This window comes from Oncorhynchus mykiss, chromosome 24, assembly GCF_057628025.1.
Source record: "Oncorhynchus mykiss isolate SJ-2025 chromosome 24, ASM5762802v1, whole genome shotgun sequence".
Taxonomy (NCBI): Eukaryota; Metazoa; Chordata; class Actinopteri; order Salmoniformes; family Salmonidae; genus Oncorhynchus; species Oncorhynchus mykiss.
This window is the reverse complement of record NC_143045.1, coordinates 42,041,671-42,064,414: the sequence shown is the minus strand read 5'-3', so window position 1 is coordinate 42,064,414 and position 22,744 is coordinate 42,041,671. Positions and strand designations below refer to the sequence as shown.

At 47.0% G+C, this 22,744-nt stretch overlaps 1 protein-coding gene across 2 annotated transcripts in view; it reads left to right on the top strand.

Annotated features, from left to right (window-relative positions):
- Positions 1–10,027: 10,027 nt before the first annotated feature.
- Positions 10,028–22,744, top strand: part of tgfb1a (transforming growth factor, beta 1a) — a 50,908-nt gene continuing 38,191 nt past the window's right edge. For both annotated transcript variants that reach the window (XM_090218988.1, XM_036961610.2), the window contains exon 1: positions 10,028–12,852. In XM_090218988.1, the coding sequence (XP_090075114.1) occupies positions 12,510–12,852 (343 nt within the window). In that variant the 5' untranslated portion in view covers positions 10,028–12,509. The remainder of the gene's footprint in view (positions 12,853–22,744) is intronic.

Sequence of the window (22,744 nt, the reverse complement as noted above, 5' to 3'; positions counted from 1 at the left end):
GTCCTCCTCTATGTTAGTGAATGAGTGGAGGGTTGGGTCCTCCTCTAGATTAGTGAAGGAGTGAAGGGTTGGGTCCTCCTCTAGATTAGTGAAGGAGTGGAGGGTTAGGTCCTCTTCTAGATTAGTGAAGGAGTGGAGGGTTGGGTACTCCTCTAGGTTAGTGAATGAGTGGAGGGTTGGGTCCTCCTCTAGATTACTGAAGGAGTGTAGGGTTGGGTCCTCCTTTAGTTTAGTGTAGGAGGGGAGGGTTGGGTCCTCCTCTAGTTTAGTGAAGGAGTGCAGGATTGGGTCCTCTATGATAGAGAAGGAGTGCAGGGTTGGGTCCTCCTCTGGGTTAGTGAAGAAGTGGGGGGTCAGGTCCTCCTCTAGGTTAGTGAAGGAGTGGAGGGTTGGGTCCACCTCTAGGTTAGTGAATGAGTGGAGGGTTGGGTCCTCCTTTAGTTTAGTGAAGAAGTGGAGGGTTGGGTCCTCCTTTAGTTTAGTGAAGGAGTGGACGGTTGGGTCCTCCTCTCGGTTAGTGAAGGAGTGGAGGGTTGGGTCCTCCTCTAGTTTAGTGAAGGAGTGGAGGGTTGGATCCTCCTTTAATTTAGTGAATTAATTGAGGGTTGGGTCCTCCTCTAGTTTAGTGAAGGAGTGGAGGGTTGGGTCCTCCTTTAGTTTAGTGAAGGAGTGGAGGGTTGGGTACTCCTCTTGGTTAGTGAAAGAGTGGAGGGTTGGGTCCTCCTCTAGGTTAGTGAATGAGTGGAGGGTTGGGTCCTCCTCTAGTTTAGTGAAGGAGTGGAGGGTTGGGTCCTCTTTTAGTTTAGTGAAGGAGTGGAGGGTTGGGTCCTCCTTTAGTTTAGTGAAGGAGTGGAGGGTTGGGTCCTCCTTTAGTTTAGTGAAGGAGTGGAGGGTTGGGTCCTCCTCTAGTTTAGTGAAGGAGTGGAGGGTTGGGTCCTCCTTTAGTTTAGTGAATGAGTGGAGGGTTGGGTCCTCCTCTAGTTTAGTGAAGGAGTGGAGGGTTGGGTCCTAATTTAGTTTAGTGAAGGAGTGGAGGATTGGGTCCTCCTATAGGTTAGTGAATGAGTGGAGGGTTGGATCCTCCTCTAGTTTAGTGAAGGAGTGGAGGGTTTGGTCCTCCTTTAGTTTAGTGAAGGAGTTGAGGGTTGGGTCCTCCTTTAGTTTAGTGAAGGAGTGGAGGGTTGGGTCCTCCTTTAGTTTAGTGAAGGAGTGGAGGGTTGGGTCCTCCTTTAGTTTAGTGAAGGAGTGGCGGGTTGGGTCCTCCTTTAGTTTAGTGAAGGAGTGGAGGGTTGGGTCTTCCTCTAGTTTATTGAAGGAGTGAAGGGTTGGGTCCTTCCCTAGGTTTGTGAAGGATAGGAGGGTTGGGTCCTCCACTAGGTTAGTGAAGGAGTGGAGGGTTGCGTCCTTCTCTAGATTAGTGAAGGAGTGGAGGGTTGGGTCCTCCTCTATGTTAGTGAATGAGTGGAGGGTTGGGTCCTCCTCTAGATTAGTGAAGGAGTGAAGGGTTGGGTCCTCCTCTAGATTAGTGAAGGAGTGGAGGGTTAGGTCCTCTTCTAGATTAGTGAAGGAGTGGAGGGTTGGGTACTCCTCTAGGTTAGTGAATGAGTGGAGGGTTGGGTCCTCCTCTAGATTACTGAAGGAGTGTAGGGTTGGGTCCTCCTTTAGTTTAGTGTAGGAGGGGAGGGTTGGGTCCTCCTCTAGTTTAGTGAAGGAGTGCAGGATTGGGTCCTCTATGATAGAGAAGGAGTGCAGGGTTGGGTCCTCCTCTGGGTTAGTGAAGAAGTGGGGGGTCAGGTCCTCCTCTAGGTTAGTGAAGGAGTGGAGGGTTGGGTCCACCTCTAGGTTAGTGAATGAGTGGAGGGTTGGGTCCTCCTTTAGTTTAGTGAAGAAGTGGAGGGTTGGGTCCTCCTTTAGTTTAGTGAAGGAGTGGACGGTTGGGTCCTCCTCTCGGTTAGTGAAGGAGTGGAGGGTTGGGTCCTCCTTTAGTTTAGTGAAGGAGTGGAGGGTTGGATCCTCCTTTAATTTAGTGAATGAATTGAGGGTTGGGTCCTCCTCTAGTTTAGTGAAGGAGTGGAGGGTTGGGTCCTCCTTTAGTTTAGTGAAGGAGTGGAGGGTTGGGTACTCCTCTTGGTTAGTGAAAGAGTGGAGGGTTGGGTCCTCCTCTAGGTTAGTGAATGAGTGGAGGGTTGGGTCCTCCTCTAGTTTAGTGAAGGAGTGGAGGGTTGGGTCCTCTTTTAGTTTAGTGAAGGAGTGGAGGGTTGGGTCCTCCTTTAGTTTAGTGAAGGAGTGGAGGGTTGGGTCCTCCTTTAGTTTAGTGAAGGAGTGGAGGGTTGGGTCCTCCTCTAGTTTAGTGAAGGAGTGGAGGGTTGGGTCCTCCTTTAGTTTAGTGAATGAGTGGAGGGTTGGGTCCTCCTCTAGTTTAGTGAAGGAGTGGAGGGTTGGGTCCTAATTTAGTTTAGTGAAGGAGTGGAGGATTGGGTCCTCCTATAGGTTAGTGAATGAGTGGAGGGTTGGATCCTCCTCTAGTTTAGTGAAGGAGTGGAGGGTTTGGTCCTCCTTTAGTTTAGTGAAGGAGTTGAGGGTTGGGTCCTCCTTTAGTTTAGTGAAGGAGTGGAGGGTTGGGTCCTCCTTTAGTTTAGTGAAGGAGTGGAGGGTTGGGTCCTCCTTTAGTTTAGTGAAGGAGTGGCGGGTTGGGTCCTCCTTTAGTTTAGTGAAGGAGTGGAGGGTTGGGTCTTCCTCTAGTTTATTGAAGGAGTGAAGGGTTGGGTCCTTCCCTAGGTTTGTGAAGGATAGGAGGGTTGGGTCCTCCACTAGGTTAGTGAAGGAGTGGAGGGTTGCGTCCTTCTCTAGATTAGTGAAGGAGTGGAGGGTTGGGTCCTCCTCTATGTTAGTGAATGAGTGGAGGGTTGGGTCCTCCTCTAGATTAGTGAAGGAGTGAAGGGTTGGGTCCTCCTCTAGATTAGTGAAGGAGTGGAGGGTTAGGTCCTCTTCTAGATTAGTGAAGGAGTGGAGGGTTGGGTACTCCTCTAGGTTAGTGAATGAGTGGAGGGTTGGGTCCTCCTCTAGATTACTGAAGGAGTGTAGGGTTGGGTCCTCCTTTAGTTTAGTGTAGGAGGGGAGGGTTGGGTCCTCCTCTAGTTTAGTGAAGGAGTGCAGGATTGGGTCCTCTATGATAGAGAAGGAGTGCAGGGTTGGGTCCTCCTCTGGGTTAGTGAAGAAGTGGGGGGTCAGGTCCTCCTCTAGGTTAGTGAAGGAGTGGAGGGTTGGGTCCACCTCTAGGTTAGTGAATGAGTGGAGGGTTGGGTCCTCCTTTAGTTTAGTGAAGAAGTGGAGGGTTGGGTCCTCCTTTAGTTTAGTGAAGGAGTGGACGGTTGGGTCCTCCTCTCGGTTAGTGAAGGAGTGGAGGGTTGGGTCCTCCTCTAGTTTAGTGAAGGAGTGGAGGGTTGGATCCTCTTTTAATTTAGTGAATGAATTGAGGGTTGGGTCCTCCTCTAGTTTAGTGAAGGAGTGGAGGGTTGGGTCCTCCTTTAGTTTAGTGAAGGAGTGGAGGGTTGGGTACTCCTCTTGGTTAGTGAAAGAGTGGAGGGTTGGGTCCTCCTCTAGGTTAGTGAATGAGTGGAGGGTTGGGTCCTCCTCTAGTTTAGTGAAGGAGTGGAGGGTTGGGTCCTCTTTTAGTTTAGTGAAGGAGTGGAGGGTTGGGTCCTCCTTTAGTTTAGTGAAGGAGTGGAGGGTTGGGTCCTCCTTTAGTTTAGTGAAGGAGGGGAGGGTTGGGTCCTCCTTTAGTTTAGTGAAGGAGTGGCGGGTTGGGTCCTCCTTTAGTTTAGTGAAGGAGTGGAGGGTTGGGTCCTCCTCTAGTTTAGTGAAGGAGTGAAGGGTTGGGTCCTTCCCTAGGTTAGTGAAGGATAGGAGGGTTGGGTCCTCCACTAGGTAAGTGAAGGAGTGGAGGGTTGGGTCCTCCTCTAGTTTAGTGAAGGATAGGAGGGTTGTGTCCTCCACTAGGTTAGTGAAGGAGTGGAGGGTTGGGTCCTCTTCTAGATTAGTGACGGAGTGGAGGGTTGGGTCCTCCACTAGGTTAGTGAATGAGTGGAGGGTTGGGTCCTCCTCTAGTTTACTGAAGGAGTGTAGGGTTGGGTCCTCCTTTAGTTTAGTGAAGGAGTGGAGGGTTGGGTCCTCCTCTAGTTTAGTGAAGGAGTGCAGGATTGGGTCCTCTATGATAGAGAAGGAGTGCAGGGTTGGGTCCTCCTCTGGGTTAGTGAAGAAGTGGGGGGTCGGGTCCTCCTCTAGATTAGTGAAGGAGTGGAGGGTTGGGTCCTCCTCTAGATTAGTGAAAGACTGGAGGGTTGGGTCCTTCTCTAGGTTAGTGAAGGGTTGGGACCTTCCCTAGGTTAGTGAAGGATAGGAGGGTTGGGTCCTCCACTAGGTTAGTGAAGGAGTGGAGGGTTGGGTCCTCCTCTTGATTAGTGAAGGAGTGGAGGGTTGGGTCCTCCTCTAGATTAGTGAAGGAGTGAAGGGTTGGGTCCTCCTTTAGATTAGTAAAGGAGTGGAGGTTTTGGTCCTCCTCTAGGTTAATGAAGGGTTGGGTCCTTCCCTAGGTTAGTGAAGGAGTGAAGGGTTGGGTCCTCCTCTAGATTAGTAAAGAAGTGGAGGTTTGGGTCCTCTAGATTAGTGAAGGAGTGGAGGGTTGGGTCCTCCTCTAGATTAGTGAATAATTGGAGGGTTGGGTCCTTCTCTTGGTTAGTGAAGGAGAGGAGGGTTCGGTCCTCCTCTAGATTAGAGAAAAGGTGAACTGTTCGGTCCTCCTCTAGATTAGTGAAGTATTGGATGGTTCGGTCCTCCTCTAGATTAGTGATGGAATGGAGGGTTGGGACCTCCTCTAGTTTAGTGAAGGGTTGCGTCCTCCACTAGATTAGTGAAGGAGTGGAGGGTTGGGTCCTCCTCTAGATTAGTGAAGGGTTCAGTCCTCCCCTAGTTTAGTGAAGGCTAGGGTTCTCCCCTAGATTAGTGAAGGAGTGGAGGGTTGGGTCCTCTAGATTAGTGAAAGAGTGGAGGGTTGGGTCCTGCTCTAATTTAGTGAAGGAGTCGAGGGTTGGGTCCTCAATTAGGTTAGTGAAGGAGTGGAGGGTTGGGTCCTCCTCTAGGTTAGTGAAGGAGTGGAGTGTTGGGTTCTCCTCTAGGTTAGTGAAGGAGTAAAGGGTTGGGTCCTCCTCTAGGTTAGTGAATGAGTGGAGGGTTGGGTCCTCCTCTAGGTTAGTGAATGAGTGGAGGGTTGGGTCCTCCTCTAGTTTAGTGAAGGAGTGGAGAGTTGGGTCCTCCTCTAGATTAGTGAAGGAGTGGAGGGTTGGGTCCTCCTCTAGGTTAGTGAATAAGTGGAGGGTTGGGTCCTCCTCTAGTTTAGTGAAGGAGTGGAGGGTTGGGTTCTCCTCTAGATTAGTGAAGGAGTGGAGGGTTGGGTTCTCCTCTAGTTTAGTGAAGGAGTGCAGGGTTGGGTCCTCTAGGATAGTGAAGGAGTGGAGGGTTGCGTCCTCCTCCAGGTTAGTGAAGGAGTGGAGGATTGGGTCCTCCTCTAGAGTAGTGAAGGAGTGAAGGGTTGGGTCCTCCTCTAGATTAGTAAAGAAGTGGAGGTTTGGGTTCTCCACTAGGTTAGTGAAGGAGTGGAGGGTTGGGTCCTCCTCTAGAATAGTGAAGGAGTGAAGGGTTGGGTCCTCCTCTAGATTAGTAAAGAAATTGAGGTTTGGGTCCTCTAGATTAGTGAAGGATTGGAGGTTTGGGTCCTCCTCTAGATTAGTGAAGGTTTGGAGGGTTGGGTCCTTCCCTAGGTTAGTGAAGGAGTGGAGGGTTGGGTCCTCCTCTCGATTAGAGAAAAGGTGAACTGTTCGGTCCTCCTCTAGATTTGTGAAGGATTGGAGGGTTCGGTCCTCCACTAGATTAGTGATGGAATGGAGGGTTGGGACCTCCTCTAGTTTAGTGAAGGGTTGCGTCCTCCCCTAGATTAGTGAAGGAGTGGAGGGTTGGGTCCTCCTCTAGATTAGTGAAGGGTTCAGTCCTCCCCTAGTTGAGTGAAGGCTTGGGTTCTCCCCTAGATTAGTGAAGGAGTGGAGGGTTGGGTCCTCTAGATTAGTGAAAGAGTGGAGGGTTGGGTCCTGCTCTAGTTTAGTGAAGGAGTGGAGGGTTGGGTCCTCATCTAGGTTAGTGAACTAGTGGAGGGTTGAGTCCTCCTCTTGGTTAGTGAAGGTGTGGAGTGTTGGGTTCTCCTCTAGGTTAGTGAAGGAGTGAAGGGTTGGGTCCTCCTTTAGTTTAGTGAAGGCTTGGGTTCTCCCCTAGATTAGTGAAAGAGTGGAGTGTTGGGTCCTGCTCTAGTTTAGTGAAGGAGTGGAGGGTTGGGTCCTCCTCTAGGTTAGTGAAGGAGTGGAGTGTTGGGTTCTCCACTAGGTTAGTGAAGGAGTGAAGGGTTGGGTCCTCCTCTAGGTTAGTGAATGAGTGGAGGGTTGGGTCCTCCTCTAGGTTAGTGAATGAGTGGAGGGTTGGGTCCTCCTCTAGTTTCGTGAAGGAGTGGAGGGTTGAGTCCTCCTCTAGATTAGTGAAGGAGTGGAGGGTTGGGTCCTCCTCTAGGTTAGTGAATAAGTGGAGGGTTGGGTCCTTCTCTATTTTAGTGAAGGAGTGGAGGGTTGGGTTCTCCTCTAGATTAGTGAAGGAGTGGAGGGTTGGGTCCTCCTCTAGATTAGTGAAGAAGTGGAGGGTTGGGTCCTCCTCTAGGTTAGTGAATAAGTGGAGGGTTGGGTCCTCCTCTATTTTAGTGAAGGAGTGGAGGGTTGGGTTCCCCTCTAGATTAGTGAAGGAGTGGAGGGTTGGGTCCTCCTCTAGAATAGTGAAGGGGTGAAGGGTTGGGTCCTCCTCTAGATTAGTAAAGAAATTGAGGTTTGGGTCCTCTAGATTAGTGAAGGATTGGAGGGTTGGGTCCTCCTCTAGATTAGTGATGGATTGGAGGGTTGGGTCCTCCCTAGGTTAGTGAAGGAGTGGAGGGTTGGGTCCTCCTCTAGAATAGTGAAGGAGTGAAGGGTTGGGTCCTCCTCTAGACTAGTAAAGAAATTGAGGTTTGGGTCCTCTAGATTAGTAAAGAAATTGAGGTTTGGGTCCTCTAAATTAGTGAAGGATTGGAGGGTTGGGTCCTTCCCTAGGTTAGTGAAGGAGTGGAGGGTTGGGTCCTCCTCTGGGTTAGTGGAGGAGTAGATGGTTGGGTCCTCCTCTAGATTATTTAAGGAGTGGAGGGAGCGGTCCTTCTCTAGATTAGTGAAGGGTTGGGTCCTTCCCTAGTTTAGTGAAGGAGTGGAGGGTTGGGTCCTTCCCTCGGTTAGTGAAGGAGTGGAGGGTTGGGTCCTCCTCTACCTTTGCGAAGGTGTGGAGGGTTGGGTCCTCCTCTAGGTTAGTGAAAGAGTGGAGGGTTGGGTCCTCCTCTAGTTTAGTGAAGGAGTGGAGGGTTGAGTCCTCTTCTAGATTAGTGAAGGATTGGAGGGTTGGGTCCTTCCCTTGGTTAGTGAAGTAGTGGAGGGTTGGGTCCTCCTCTAGATTAGTGAAGGAGTGAAGGGTTGGGTCCTCCTCTAGATTAGTGAAGGAGTGGAGGGTTGGGTGCTCTAGATTAGTGAAGGAGTGGGGGGTTGGGTCCTGCTCTAGATTAGTGACTAAGTGAAGGGTTGGGTCCTCCTCTAGATTAGTGAAAGAGTAGAGGGTTTGGTCCTCCTCTAGATTAGTGAAGGATCGGAAGGTTGGGTCTTCCTCTAGATTAGTGAAAAGGTGAAGGACTCGGTCCTCCTCCAGAATAGTGAAGGATTGGAGGGTTCGGTCCTCCTCTAGATTAGTGAAGGAGTGAAGGGTTGGATCCTCCTCTAGGTTAGTGAATGAGCGGAGGGTTGTGTCCTCCTCTAGATTAGTGAAAGAGTGGAGGTTTGGGTCCTCCTCTAGATTAGTGAAGGACTGAAAGATTGGGTCCTCCCCTAAGGTTAGTGAATGAGTGAAGGGTTGGGTCCTCCTCAAGGTTAGTGAAGGAGTGAAGGGTTGGGTCCTCCTCTAGTTTAGTGAAGGATTGGAGGGTTGAGTCCTCCTCTAGTTTAGTGAAGGAGTGGAGGTTTGGGTCCTTCCCTTGGTTTGTGAAGGAGTAGAGGGTTGGGACCTTCCCTCAGTTAGTGAAGGAGTGGAGGGTTGGGTCCTCCTCTAGATTAGTGACTAAGTGAAGGGTTGGGTCCTCCTCTAGATTAGTGAAAGAGTGGAGGGTTTGGTCCTCCTCTAGATTAGTGAAGGACTGGATGGTTGGGTCCTCCGCTAGATTAGTGAAGGGGTGAAGGGTTCGGTCCTCCTCTAGATTAGTGAAGGAGTGAAGGGTTGGGACCTTCCCTCAGTTAGTGAAGGAGTGGAGGGTTGGGTCCTCCCCTTATTAGTGAAGGAGTGAAGGGTTGGGTCCACCTCTAGATTAGTGAAGTAGTGGAGGGCTGGGTCCTCCTCTGGGTTAGTGAAGGAGTGGAGGGTTGGGTCTTCCTCTAGATTAGTGAAGGAGTGGAGGGTTGTGTCCTCCCCTCGGTTAGTGAAGGAGTGAAGGGTTGGGTCCTCCCCTCGGTTAGTGAAGGAGTGGAGGGTTGGGTCCTCCTCTAGATTAGTGAAAGAGTGGAGGGTTGGGTCCTCCACTAGATTAGTGAATGAGTTTAGGGTTGGGTCCTCTAGATTAGTGAAAGAGTGGAGGGTTGTGTCCTCCTCTAGATTAGTGAAGGAGTGGAGGGTTGTGTCCTCCCCTCGGTTAGTGAAGGAGTGAAGGGTTGGGTCCTCCCCTCGGTTAGTGAAGGAGTGGAGGGTTGGGTCCTCTTCTAGATTTGTGAAGGAGTGGAGGGTTTGGGTCCTCCTCTAGATTAGTGAAAGAGTGGAGGGTTGGGTCCTTCATCTAGATTAGTGAAGGAGTGGAGGGTTTGGTCCCTCTCTCTCTGTCTGTCAGTCAGTCAGTCGGTCTGAGTGGAGCAGCTCTCTCTCTCTCTGTCTGTCAGTCAGTCAGTCGGTCTGAGTGGAGCAGCTCTCTCTCTCTCTGTCTGTCAGTCAGTCAGTCAGTCGGTCTGAGTGGAGCAGCTCTCTCTCTCTCTCTGTCTGTCAGTCAGTCAGTCGGTCTGAGTGGAGCAGCTCTCTCTCTGTCTGTCAGTCAGTCAGTTGGTCTGAGTGGAGCAGCTCTCTCTCTCTCTGTCTGTCAGTCAGTCAGTCGGTCTGAGTGGAGCAGCTCTCTCTCACTGTGTCTGTCAGTCAGTCAGTTGGTCTGAGTGGAGCAACTCTCTCTGTATGCCTGGCAGACTGTCATCTCCACTGGCGCTAGGTGAATACAGGTGGTCAGCTGGCCAGACACTGGTGCCATGCAAACCTTGTTGACTTGTCCATCAGCACTAGTACATTGCCAGACAGTTAAGAGACTGTGTGTTAGAGAGAGGGGAGGGGGGCGAGAGAGAGTTAAAGAGAGAGAAAGAGAGAGAGAGAGAGAGAGAGAGAGAAGAGGTATAGAGAGAGAGAGAGAGAGAGAGAGAGGGAGAGGGAGAGGGAGAGAGAGAGAGAGAAAGAGAGAGAGAGAGAGAAGAGGTATAGAGAGAGAGAGAGAGAGAGAGAAGAGGTATAGAGAGAGAGAGAGAGAGAGAGAGAGAGAGAGAGAGAGAGCGAGCGAGAGAAGAGGTATAGAGAGAGAGAGAGAAGAGGTATAGAGAGAGAGAGAGAGAGAGAGAGAACAGGGTTCTTTGGCTGTTCCCGTAGGAAAAATCATTTTGAGTTCCATGTAGAACCCATTACACAGAGGGTTCCACATAAAACCCAATATAGTTCTTCCTGGAACCCAAAAAAAGTTATCCTATGTGGACAGAGGGTTTTGGAACCCTTTATTCAAAGAGTGTTAAAAAAGACAAAGGTAGAGATATACAGGCAACAGCAGTCTCTTTAACAGCAGATGTTTTACACAGCAGCCGTTAACCTCATTTCCTGGGCGGAGAAATACGCTCTATTAGAGAAGTAACAGAAACTAGAAAAAAATACAAGAGAAAGACAGAGACAGAGAGAGAGAGGGAGAGAGAGAGAGAGAGAGAGAGAGAGAGAACAGGGAGTCTTAGAGTTTAGTGGAACACAAATAATTTTGTCACCAGCGAGCTCTGACTTGTAGAGACAGAGACGGTGCTGGTAAAAAGAGAGAGAGAGAGAGAGAGGGAGGGAAAGAGAGAGAGAGAGAGAGGGAATAGGGGGAGAGTTAAATAGAGGGAGGTAGCAACACGCATGTTCTGACAGAGGACAAGAAAGAGAGAGAGAAACGTTTTCACTCCTAGTGAGAAGCAGTAGAGAGAACATAGAGAGAGAGAAACGTTTTCACTCCTAGTGAGAAGCAGTAGAGAGAACATAGAGAGAGAGAAACGTTTTCACTCCTAGTGAGAAGCAGTAGAGAGAACATAGAGAGAGAGAAAGAGAGCGTAAAGAGAGAGAGAGGACGTAAAGAACAGGAGAGATAAACGGGCAGAGCAGTGAGGGAAGTGGCCAAAAAGAGACCCTGCAATCTGATCACTGTGGCAGTGTGTGAAGTGAGAGTTTTTATCTCTATCTAACCAGGCTCGGGCTCGTACCATCACTCACCTTCCCAACCGACGCGCGCTGGTCTGGTCTGTTCATTTCTTACTTTTCTTTCATCGACAAAGAGATCCGTCCTGGTTTTATGCGTCAAGTCATTTTTCTTATGGTCAACTAGCGGGGTATTGTGAACATCTCTACTCGTCTTTCTGCTCTAGTTTATAGAATCTCTGTCCTTGTTGAAACAGGTTCAGTACCTCGGTCCCTACCTTCTCTTTGTTTAGGCACCGTCCAGAGGAACACAGAGCAGGCAGAGCGGTATGTGTTGTGTGGAGTTACTAGCTGCAGGACAGGGTTTGGCTGTTTGAACAGACTCAATGACCAGTCCGTTGTGTTGTGTTGTGTGACCAGTCTGTTGTGTTGTGTGACCCGTCCGTTGTGTTGTGTGACCAGTCCGTTGTGTTGTGTGACCAGTCCGTTGTGTTGTGTTGTGTGACCAGTCCGTGTTGTGTGACCAGTCCGTTGTGTTGTGTGACCAGTCCGTTGTGTTGTGTGACCAGTCCGTTGTGTTGTGTGACCAGTCCGTTGTGTTGTGTGACCAGTCTGTTGTGTTGTGTGACCCGTCCGTTGTGTTGTGTGACCAGTCCGTTGTGTTGTGTGACCAGTCCGTTGTGTTGTGTGACCAGTCCGTTGTGTTGTGTTGTGTGACCAGTCCGTTGTGTTGTGTGACCAGTCCGTTGTGTTGTGTGACCAGTCCGTTGTGTTGTGTTGTGTGACCAGTCCGTTGTGTTGTGTGACCAGTCCGTTGTGTTGTGTTGTGTGACCAGTCCGTTGTGTTGTGTTGTGTGACCAGTCCGTTGTGTTGTGTGACCAGTCCGTTGTGTTGTGTGACCAGACCGTTGTGTTGTGTTGTGTGACCAGTCCGTTGTGTTGTGTTGTGTGACCAGTCCGTGTTGTGTGACCAGTCCGTTGTGTTGTGTGACCAGTCCGTTGTGTTGTGTGACCAGTCCGTTGTGTTGTGTTGTGTGACCAGTCCGTTGTGTTGTGTGACCAGTCCGTTGTGTTGTGTGACCAGTCCGTTGTGTTGTGTGACCAGTCCGTTGTGTTGTGTGACCAGTCCTTTGTGTTGTGTTGTGTGACCAGTCCGTTGTGTTGTGTGACCGTTGTGACTCTCTGAGAGCTTGTAAAGATAAAGCCCAGTCAGCTCTATGTGCTGTAAGAACGTCTGCATATATTATCCTAGATTAACACAAGATTGAAGTTATACTGAGGTGGAACCAGATAGCTTTTTTTCTGGGGTGGCTGGGTTGTTTTTGTTGTTGTGGTGACAGTCACTAGATTCTAGCTGTTCTGTTTGACAACTCTCTCTCCACCTGGTCGTGTTTCAGCATCGTAGACGTCACTCTCCTTTCTACCGGACTTTTTTTTTTTTTTTTTTTTTACATTTAAAAACGAAATCTACTTGAGGCTGAGTCACAAGGCTGTCTGTCTGTCTGGGGTTCTCCCTTCGTGACTCAGAGGAGACTCAGGTGATTTTCACACCAGCAATAACAGCAGTCACCGCAGCAGTGTGGGGGCATTAGGCTGAGGGACTCTCTTCATCACCACACACCTTTAATTGTTCTGGTCTGTAAACACCTTGCGTCAGTCACACTTACACTCTGACTGATTCACTGTTCTCTGAGGGGGGGGGAGAGAGAGAGAGAGAAAGACAGAGAGAGAGAGAGAGAGAGAGAGAGAGAGAGAGAGGGAGACAGACAGAGAGAGACAGAGAGAGACAGAGAGAGAGAGACAGAGAGAGACAGAGACAAAGACACACAGAGAGAGACAGAGAGAGAGGGAGAGAGAGAGAGAGAGACAGAGAGAGAGGGAGAGAGAGAGAGAGAGGGGGGAGAGAGGAAAAAAGAGCACTGAAGGAGAAAGGTGTTGAGAAGCAGAACAGACGGACCATGAGACTGGTGTGTTTGGTCCTTACGTGCCTGGCGGCGCTGTGCTTGGCGGGCAGCGTGAGCAGCATGTCCACCTGTAAGACTCTGGACCTGGAGCTGGTTAAGAAGAAACGCATCGAGGCGATCAGGGGACAGATCCTCTCCAAGCTGAGGATGCCCAAGGAGCCGGAGGAGGAGCAGGCGGGAGCAGGGAAGGAGATCCCTGTAGCGTTGCTCTCTCTCTACAACAGCACCGTGGAGCTCAGTGAGGAGCAGAAACTACAGCCACAGCCCACCACACACACACTGGATGAAGAGGAGGAGTACTTCGCCAAGGAGGTCCACAAGTTCACCATGAAGCAGGGTTAGTAGAGAGAATGACGCACACTGTCAAACACACACTGTCACACACACACACATATACATACAAACAGATATAGACACACACATATACATACAAACAGATATACACACACACACAATAATACAAACGCACACACACACGCACACAAACACACACACTGTCACACACACACACATATACATACAAACAGATATTCACACACACACATATATACAAACACACACACACACGCACACACACACAGTCACGCACACACATGCGCACATACACTCTCACGCACACACACGCGCACACACACTCTCACGCACACACACAGACTTGAGACCTCAAATCTACCGGTGTAATTACTACTGTAATTACTACTACTACTATTACTACTAACACACACACACACCATATACACACACACCATACACACACCCACCATATACACACACACACACCATATACACACACACCATATACACACACACACCATATACACACCACACACCATATACACACACACCATATACACACACACACCATATACACACACACCATATACACACCCACCATATACACACACACACACACCATATACACACACACACCATATACACACACACCATATACACACCACACACACCATATACACACACACCATATACACACACACACCATATACACACACACCATATACACACCCACCATATACACACACACCATATACACACACACACACCATCTACACACACACCATATACACACCACACACCATATACACACACACTGTCACACACACACACAAAGACATACAAACAGATATACACACACACACATATATACAAACACACACACACACGCACACACACACACACACTGTCACGCACACACATACGCACATACACTCTCACGCACACACATGCGCACACACACTCTCACGCACACACACAGACTTGAGACCTCAGATCTACCGGTGTAATTACTACACGAAGACACACACACACCATATACACACACACCATATACACACACACCATATACACACACACACCATATACACACACACCATATACACACACACACACCATATACACACACACCATATACACACACACACACCATATACACACACACCATATGCACACACACACACCATATACACACACACCATATACACACACACCATATACACACACACACCATATACACACACACACCATATACACACACACACACCATATACACACCATATACACACCATATACACACCATACACACACACACACACACACACACATATGCACACCACACACACACACACATATACACACACACACATATGCACACCATATACACACACACACAAATACACACACACATACGAACACATATACATATAAACAGATATACACACACACACACACACACACACACACACACACACACACACACACACACACACACACACATACATACATACATACATACATACATAATTTACATAGGTATTCAGACCCTTCTCAATGAGACTCGAAATTGAGATCAGGTGCATCCTGTTTCTATTGATCATCCTTGAGATGTTTCTACATCTTGATTGGAGTCCACCTGTGGTAAATTCAATTGATTGGACATGATTTGGAAAGACACACACCTGTCTATATAAGGTCCCACAGTTGACAGTGCATGTCAGAGCAAAAACCAAACCATGAGGTTGAAGGAATTGTCCGTAGAGCTCCGAGACAGGATTGTGTCGAGGCACAGATCTGGGGAAGGGTACCAAAACATTTCTGCAGCATTTAAGGTCCACAAATGGGGGAGAAGAGTCCTGGTCAGGGAGGTGACCATGAACCCAGTGGTCACTCTGAAAGAGCTCCAGAGTTCCTCTATGGAGATGGGAGAACCTTCCAGAAGGACAACCATCTCTGCAGCACCACAATCAGGTCTTTATGGTAGAGTGGCCAGATGGAAGCCACTTTAGTAAAAAGCACATGACAGCCCGCTTGGAGTTTTCCAAAAGACACCTAAATAAACTCAGACCATGACAAACAAGATTCTCTGGTCTGAACTGAGCAAAGTATAGAGAGATCCTTGATGAAAACCTGCTCCAGAGCGCTCAGGACCTCAGACTGGGGGCGAAGGTTCATCATCCAACAGGACAACGACCCTAAGCACACAGCCAAGACAACGCAGGAGTGACTTTGGGACAAGTCTCTGAATGTCCTTGAGTAGCCCAGCCAGAACCCGGACTTGAACCTGATCGAACATCTCTGGAGAGACCTGAAAATATCTGTGCAGCGACACTCCCCATCCAACCTGACAGAGCTTGAGAGGATCTGCAGAGAAGAATGGGAGAAACTCCCCCAATACAGGTGTGCCAAGCTTGTAGCGTCATACCCAAGAAGACTTGAGGCTGGAATCGCTGCCAAAGGTGTTCAACAAAGTCCTGAGTAAAGGGTCTGAATATTTATTTAAATGTGATATTTCATTTTTTATTTTATTTTATAAATTAGCTAAAATTTCTAAAAACCTGTTTTAGCTTTTGATGTGGGAAAAAAACAATACAATCAATTTTAGAATAAGGCTGCAATGTAACAAAATGTGGAAAAGTCAAGGGGTCTGAATACTTTTTGAATGCACTGTATACACACACACATCCATATATATACACACACACACACACACACATCCATATATATATACACACACACACACACACACACACACACACACACACACACACACACACACACACACACACACACACACACACACACATCCATATATACACACACACACACACACACACACACACACACACACACATCCATATATACACACACACACACACACACACACACACACACACACACATCCATATATACACACACACACACACACACACAGACACACACACACACACACACACATCCATATATATACACACACACACACACACACACACACACACACACAATGGAGGCAGACTGGTTCATTGACAGAGAGGAGCCGGTCATGATTTAATGTATTAACATATTATTAACATATGCCAAAACTCATCCTGTAATTCAAAACAGCTTCCACTCTTATTAACATATGCCAAAATGAACATGTTATTAACACATTTCCACTGTGAGCTTCCACTCACTACCACTGGGATTGATTGCTATTGAACCCTTCTACCAATACATTCCCTGAACATGTGTCGAGAAGTGAACGATACAACATGTGTTTCCCTTCTGTTCTGTTAACAAACATCTTCACAGATCAGCAGCGTAATCAGCATCTGTTCCGATGTCTTCTCTCCTGCTATTATTTGAACTGTTGTATTTCTGTCGTGTTCCTGGCATTATGATTTGACTCAACACGTTCTGGTCGGTGCTGGTTGTGAAATCAGACCTCCTCTTCGTGTTCTGTTGGGTTACGTGTTTCTTCTTGTGTTGTTCGTCTAGTGTCATTTTACCTCCTACCGCTGCTTCTCCTCTTCTTTTTCTTCTTCTCCTCTTCTCCTCTTCTTCTCCTCTTCTTCTTGTCCTCCTCTTCTTCTTATCCTCTTCTTCTTCTCCTCTTCTTCTCCTCTTCTATTCCTCCTATTTTTGTCCTCTTCTCTTCTTCTTGTCCTCTTCTCCTCTTCTCTTCTTCTCCTCTTCTTCTTCTCCTGTTCTTCTTCTTCTCCTCTTCTTCTTCTCCTCTTCTTCTTCTCCTCTTCTTCTCCTCTTCTCCTCTTCTCCTCTTCTTCTCCTCTTCTCCTCTTCTTCTTGTCCTCTTGTCCTCTTCTCCTCTTCTTCTTCTCCTCTTCTTCTTCTTCTCATCTTCTTCTTCTCCCCTTCTTCTCCTCTTCTCCTCTTCTTCTTGTCCTCTTCTCTTCTTCTTGTCCTCTTGTCCTCTTCTCCTCTTCTTCTTCTCCTCTTCTTCTTCTCCTCTTCTTCTTCTTCTCCTCTTCTTCTTCTCCTCTTCTTCTCTTCTCCTCTTCTTCTTCTCCTCTTCTTCTCCTCTTATCCTCTTCTTCTCCTCTTCTCCTCTTATCCTATTCTCCTCTTCTTCTTCTCCTCTTCTCCTCTTCTTCTTCTCCTCTTCTTCTTGTCCTCTTCTTCTTCTCTTCTTTTTCTCCTCTTCTTCTCCCCTTCTTCTTCTCCCCTTCTTCTCTTCTCCTATTCTCCTCTTCTTCTCTTCTTCTTCTATTCTTCTTCTCCTCTTCTTCTTCTCCCCTTCTTCTTCTCTTCTCTTCTTCTTGTCCACTTCTTCTTCTTCTCCTCCTCTTCTTCTTGTCCTCTTCTTCTCTTCTCCTCTTCTTCTTCTTCTTGTCCACTTCTTCTTCTTCTCTTCTCCTCTTCTTCTTGTCCTCTTCTTCTCTTCTCCTCTTCTTCTTCTTCTTGTCCACTTCTTCTTCTTCTCTTCTCCTCTTCTTCTTGTCCTCTTATTCTCTTCTCCTCTTCTTCTTCTCTTCTCTTCTTCTTGTCCACTTCTTCTTCTTCTCCCCTGCTTCTCTTCTCCTCTTCTTCTCTTCTTCTACTCTTCTTCTTCTCCTCTTCTTCTTCTCCTCTTCTTCTCCTCTTCTCTTCTTCTCCTCTTCTTCTCTTGTCCTTTTCTTCTCTTCTCCTCTTCTTCTTGTCCACTTCTTCTCTTCTCCTCTTCTTCTTGTCCACTTCTTCTTCTTCTCCTCCTCTTCTTCTTGTCCTCTTCTTCTCTTCTCCTCTTCTTCTTCTTCTTGTCCACTTCTTCTTCTTCTCTTCTCCTCTTCTTCTTGTCCTCTTCTTCTCTTCTCCTCTTCTTCTTCTTCTTGTCCACTTCTTCTTCTTCTCTTCTCCTCTTCTTCTTGTCCTCTTATTCTCTTCTCCTCTTCTTCTTCTCTTCTCTTCTTCTTGTCCACTTCTTCTTCTTCTCCCCTGCTTCTCTTCTCCTCTTCTTCTCTTCTTCTACTCTTCTTCTTCTCCTCTTCTTCTTCTCCTCTTCTTCTCCTCTTCTCTTCTTCTCCTCTTCTTCTCTTGTTCTTTTCTTCTCTTCTCCTCTTCTTCTTGTCCACTTCTTCTCTTCTCCTCTTCTTCTTGTCCACTTCTTCTCTTCTCCTCTTATTCTTCTTCTCCTCTTCTTCTTCTCTTCTTCTTCTCCTCCTCTTCTCTTCTTCTTGTCCTCTTCTTCTTCTTCTCTTCTCCTCTTCTTCTCTTCTCCTCTTCTTCTCTTCTCCTCTTCTTCTTCTTCTCTGCTTTTTCTTCTCCTCTTCTTCTTCTCCTCGTCTTCTCCTCTTCTCTTCTTCTCCTCTTCTTCTCTTGTCCTTTTCTTCTCTTCTCCTCTTCTCCTCTTCTTCTTCTCCTATTCTCCCCTTCTCTTCTTCTCCTCTTCTCCTCTTCTTCTCTTCTTCTCCTCTTCTTCTCTTCTTCTCCTCTTCTCCTCTTCTTCTTCTCCTCTTCTTCTTCTCCTCTTCTTCTTCTTCTCCTCTTCTTCTTCTCCTCTTCTTCTCTTCTCCTCTTCTTCTTCTCCTCTTCTTCTCCTCTTATCCTCTTCTTCTCCTCTTCTCCTCTTATCCTATTCTCCTCTTCTTCTTCTCCTCTTCTCCTCTTCTTCTTCTCCTCTTCTTCTTGTCCTCTTCTTCTTCTCTTCTTTTTCTCCTCTTCTTCTCCCCTTCTTCTTCTCCCCTTCTTCTCTTCTCCTATTCTCCTCTTCTTCTCTTCTTCTTCTATTCTTCTTCTCCTCTTCTTCTTCTCCCCTTCTTCTTCTCTTCTCTTCTTCTTGTCCACTTCTTCTTCTTCTCCTCCTCTTCTTCTTGTCCTCTTCTTCTCTTCTCCTCTTCTTCTTCTTCTTGTCCACTTCTTCTTCTTCTCTTCTCCTCTTCTTCTTGTCCTCTTCTTCTCTTCTCCTCTTCTTCTTCTTCTTGTCCACTTCTTCTTCTTCTCTTCTCCTCTTCTTCTTGTCCTCTTATTCTCTTCTCCTCTTCTTCTTCTCTTCTCTTCTTCTTGTCCACTTCTTCTTCTTCTCCCCTGCTTCTCTTCTCCTCTTCTTCTCTTCTTCTACTCTTCTTCTTCTCCTCTTCTTCTTCTCCTCTTCTTCTCCTCTTCTCTTCTTCTCCTCTTCTTCTCTTGTCCTTTTCTTCTCTTCTCCTCTTCTTCTTGTCCACTTCTTCTCTTCTCCTCTTCTTCTTGTCCACTTCTTCTTCTTCTCCTCCTCTTCTTCTTGTCCTCTTCTTCTCTTCTCCTCTTCTTCTTCTTCTTGTCCACTTCTTCTTCTTCTCTTCTCCTCTTCTTCTTGTCCTCTTCTTCTCTTCTCCTCTTCTTCTTCTTCTTGTCCACTTCTTCTTCTTCTCTTCTCCTCTTCTTCTTGTCCTCTTATTCTCTTCTCCTCTTCTTCTTCTCTTCTCTTCTTCTTGTCCACTTCTTCTTCTTCTCCCCTGCTTCTCTTCTCCTCTTCTTCTCTTCTTCTACTCTTCTTCTTCTCCTCTTCTTCTTCTCCTCTTCTTCTCCTCTTCTCTTCTTCTCCTCTTCTTCTCTTGTTCTTTTCTTCTCTTCTCCTCTTCTTCTTGTCCACTTCTTCTCTTCTCCTCTTCTTCTTGTCCACTTCTTCTCTTCTCCTCTTATTCTTCTTCTCCTCTTCTTCTTCTCTTCTTCTTCTCCTCCTCTTCTCTTCTTCTTGTCCTCTTCTTCTTCTTCTCTTCTCCTCTTCTTCTCTTCTCCTCTTCTTCTCTTCTCCTCTTCTTCTTCTTCTCTGCTTTTTCTTCTCCTCTTCTTCTTCTCCTCGTCTTCTCCTCTTCTCTTCTTCTCCTCTTCTTCTCTTGTCCTTTTCTTCTCTTCTCCTCTTCTCCTCTTCTTCTTCTCCTATTCTCCCCTTCTCTTCTTCTCCTCTTCTCCTCTTCTTCTCTTCTTCTCCTCTTCTTCTCTTCTTCTCCTCTTCTCCTCTTCTTCTTCTCCTCTTCTTCTTCTCCTCTTCTTCTTCTTCTCCTCTTCTTCTTCTCCTCTTCTTCTCTTCTCCTCTTCTTCTTCTCCTCTTCTTCTCCTCTTATCCTCTTCTTCTCCTCTTCTCCTCTTATCCTATTCTCCTCTTCTTCTTCTCCTCTTCTCCTCTTCTTCTTCTCCTCTTCTTCTTGTCCTCTTCTTCTTCTCTTCTTTTTCTCCTCTTCTTCTCCCCTTCTTCTTCTCCCCTTCTTCTCTTCTCCTATTCTCCTCTTCTTCTCTTCTTCTTCTATTCTTCTTCTCCTCTTCTTCTTCTCCCCTTCTTCTTCTCTTCTCTTCTTCTTGTCCACTTCTTCTTCTTCTCCTCCTCTTCTTCTTGTCCTCTTCTTCTCTTCTCCTCTTCTTCTTCTTCTTGTCCACTTCTTCTTCTTCTCTTCTCCTCTTCTTCTTGTCCTCTTCTTCTCTTCTCCTCTTCTTCTTCTTCTTGTCCACTTCTGCTTCTTCTCTTCTCCTCTTCTTCTTGTCCTCTTATTCTCTTCTCCTCTTCTTCTTCTCTTCTCTTCTTCTTGTCCACTTCTTCTTCTTCTCCCCTGCTTCTCTTCTCCTCTTCTTCTCTTCTTCTACTCTTCTTCTTCTCCTCTTCTTCTTCTCCTCTTCTTCTCCTCTTCTCTTCTTCTCCTCTTCTTCTCTTGTCCTTTTCTTCTCTTCTCCTCTTCTTCTTGTCCACTTCTTCTCTTCTCCTCTTCTTCTTGTCCACTTCTTCTTCTTCTCCTCCTCTTCTTCTTGTCCTCTTCTTCTCTTCTCCTCTTCTTCTTCTTCTTGTCCACTTCTTCTTCTTCTCTTCTCCTCTTCTTCTTGTCCTCTTATTCTCTTCTCCTCTTCTTCTTCTCTTCTCTTCTTCTTGTCCACTTCTTCTTCTTCTCCCCTGCTTCTCTTCTCCTCTTCTTCTCTTCTTCTACTCTTCTTCTTCTCCTCTTCTTCTTCTCCTCTTCTTCTCCTCTTCTCTTCTTCTCCTCTTCTTCTCTTGTCCTTTTCTTCTCTTCTCCTCTTCTTCTTGTCCACTTCTTCTCTTCTCCTCTTCTTCTTGTCCACTTCTTATCTTCTCCTCTTATTCTTCTTCTCCTCTTCTTCTTCTCTTCTTCTTCTCCTCCTCTTCTCTTCTTCTTGTCCTCTTCTTCTTCTTCTCTTCTCCTCTTCTTCTCTTCTCCTCTTCTTCTCTTCTCCTCTTCTTCTTCTTCTCTGCTTTTTCTTCTCCTCTTCTTCTTCTCCTCGTCTTCTCCTCTTCTCTTCTTCTCCTCTTCTTCTCTTGTCCTTTTCTTCTCTTCTCCTCTTCTCCTCTTCTTCTTCTCCTATTCTCCCCTTCTCTTCTTCTCCTCTTCTCCTCTTCTTCTCTTCTTCTCCTCTTCTTCTCTTCTTCTCCTCTTCTTCTCCTCATCTTCTTCTCTTCTTCTCCTCCTCTTCTTCTCTTCTTCTCCTCTTCTCTTCTTCTCCTCTTCTTCTCTTCTTCTTCTCCCTTTCTTCTCCTCTTCTCTTCTTCTCCTCTTCTTCTCTTCTTCTTCTCCCTTTCTTCTCCTCCTCTTCTTCGTCTCCTCTTCTTTCCCTCTTCTTATTCTCTTCTTCTTCTTCTTTTCCTCTTCTCCTCTTCTCTGCTCAGCCATCCTCTATTTTTCACCTGATCTCGTCCTCTTATCAACTACTTCTAAAGACAGTTAGGGTTAGATAGATGTCCTGTCTCTAAAGACAGAGTTAGGGTTAGGGTTAGATAGATGTCCTGTCTCTAAAGACAGAGTTAGGGTAGGGGGTTATATAGATGTCCTGTCTCTAAAGACAAAGTTAGGGTTAGGGTTAGATAGATGTCCTGTCTCTAAAGACAGAGTTAGGGTAGGGGGTTATATAGATGTCCTGTCTCTAAAGACAAAGTTAGGGTTAGGGTTAGATAGATGTCCTGTCTCTAAAGACAAAGTTATGGTTAGGATTAGATAGATGTCCTGTCTCTAAAGACAGAGTTAGGGTTAGATACAGTAGATGTCCTGTGTTGAGCAGTGAACATAGACCAACAGGAAGAACAAACACTAGAGAAGACAGGGAATGTTGTTCTGCTGAGATGAACACCAAATAACAGCGTATCACTAATGGGGGTAGAAGAGGAGGATGGAGAGAAGAAGGGTAAGAGTAGAAATCTTTCTGCTCATTCTCTCTGTTCTCTCTAATCTCTCTCTCTCTCTCCCTCGGGGTAGGGGGTTTCCTGTAACGTGAGTGTTGGGTTCTCCCTTCACTGCTCTGTCACTTATTCCCTCTCTCCCTCCCTCTCTCCCTCCCTCTCTCCCCCCTCGTGTTATTATCAGTGTGTTTGGGACAGGGCAGCTTGGCAGGGACAGGAAGGAAGGCGATAGGGAAGCTAGGCTGCTCTGGGAGATGGTTTGTCAATGACTCAGATCCGCTAGACTTGGTGCCCAAAGGGAGTCTTGGTTTCCTCCTAACAGTACCTTTGCTGTGCAGAACACAACCGAACATCCGGATTCCACTCTGCTCCTTAACTGAGATGTTTACTGGACAACCCAACGACTTTGTCGACCTCCAGTGTGTGTGTGTGTGTGTGTGTGTGTGTGTGTGTGTGTGTGTGTGTGTGTGTGTGTGTGTGTGTGTGCGTGTGCGTGTGTGCGTGTGTGAGCGCTGAGAGGAAGGAATTGTTAGATAATCATTGGGGAGATTGAGGACAGTACGACTACCAGTTTGTTGCATGCTGGTTAGATCTACAGCATCTCGTCAAAAGATCACAAGGATCAGACAGACTCATTAAGATAAGAGCATAAGGGAGGAACTGAATGACACAATCACTTTCACATCTTCATCATCATTATCATCAGCTAAAGCCAAATGATAGCTATAGGGAATCTTTGTTCCCCTGATGGCTATAGGGAAGCCTTGTAACCCTGATGGCTATAGGGAAGCCTTGTAACCCTGATGGCTATAGGGAAGCCTTGTAACCCTGATGGCTATAGGGAAGCCTTGTTACCCTGATGACTATA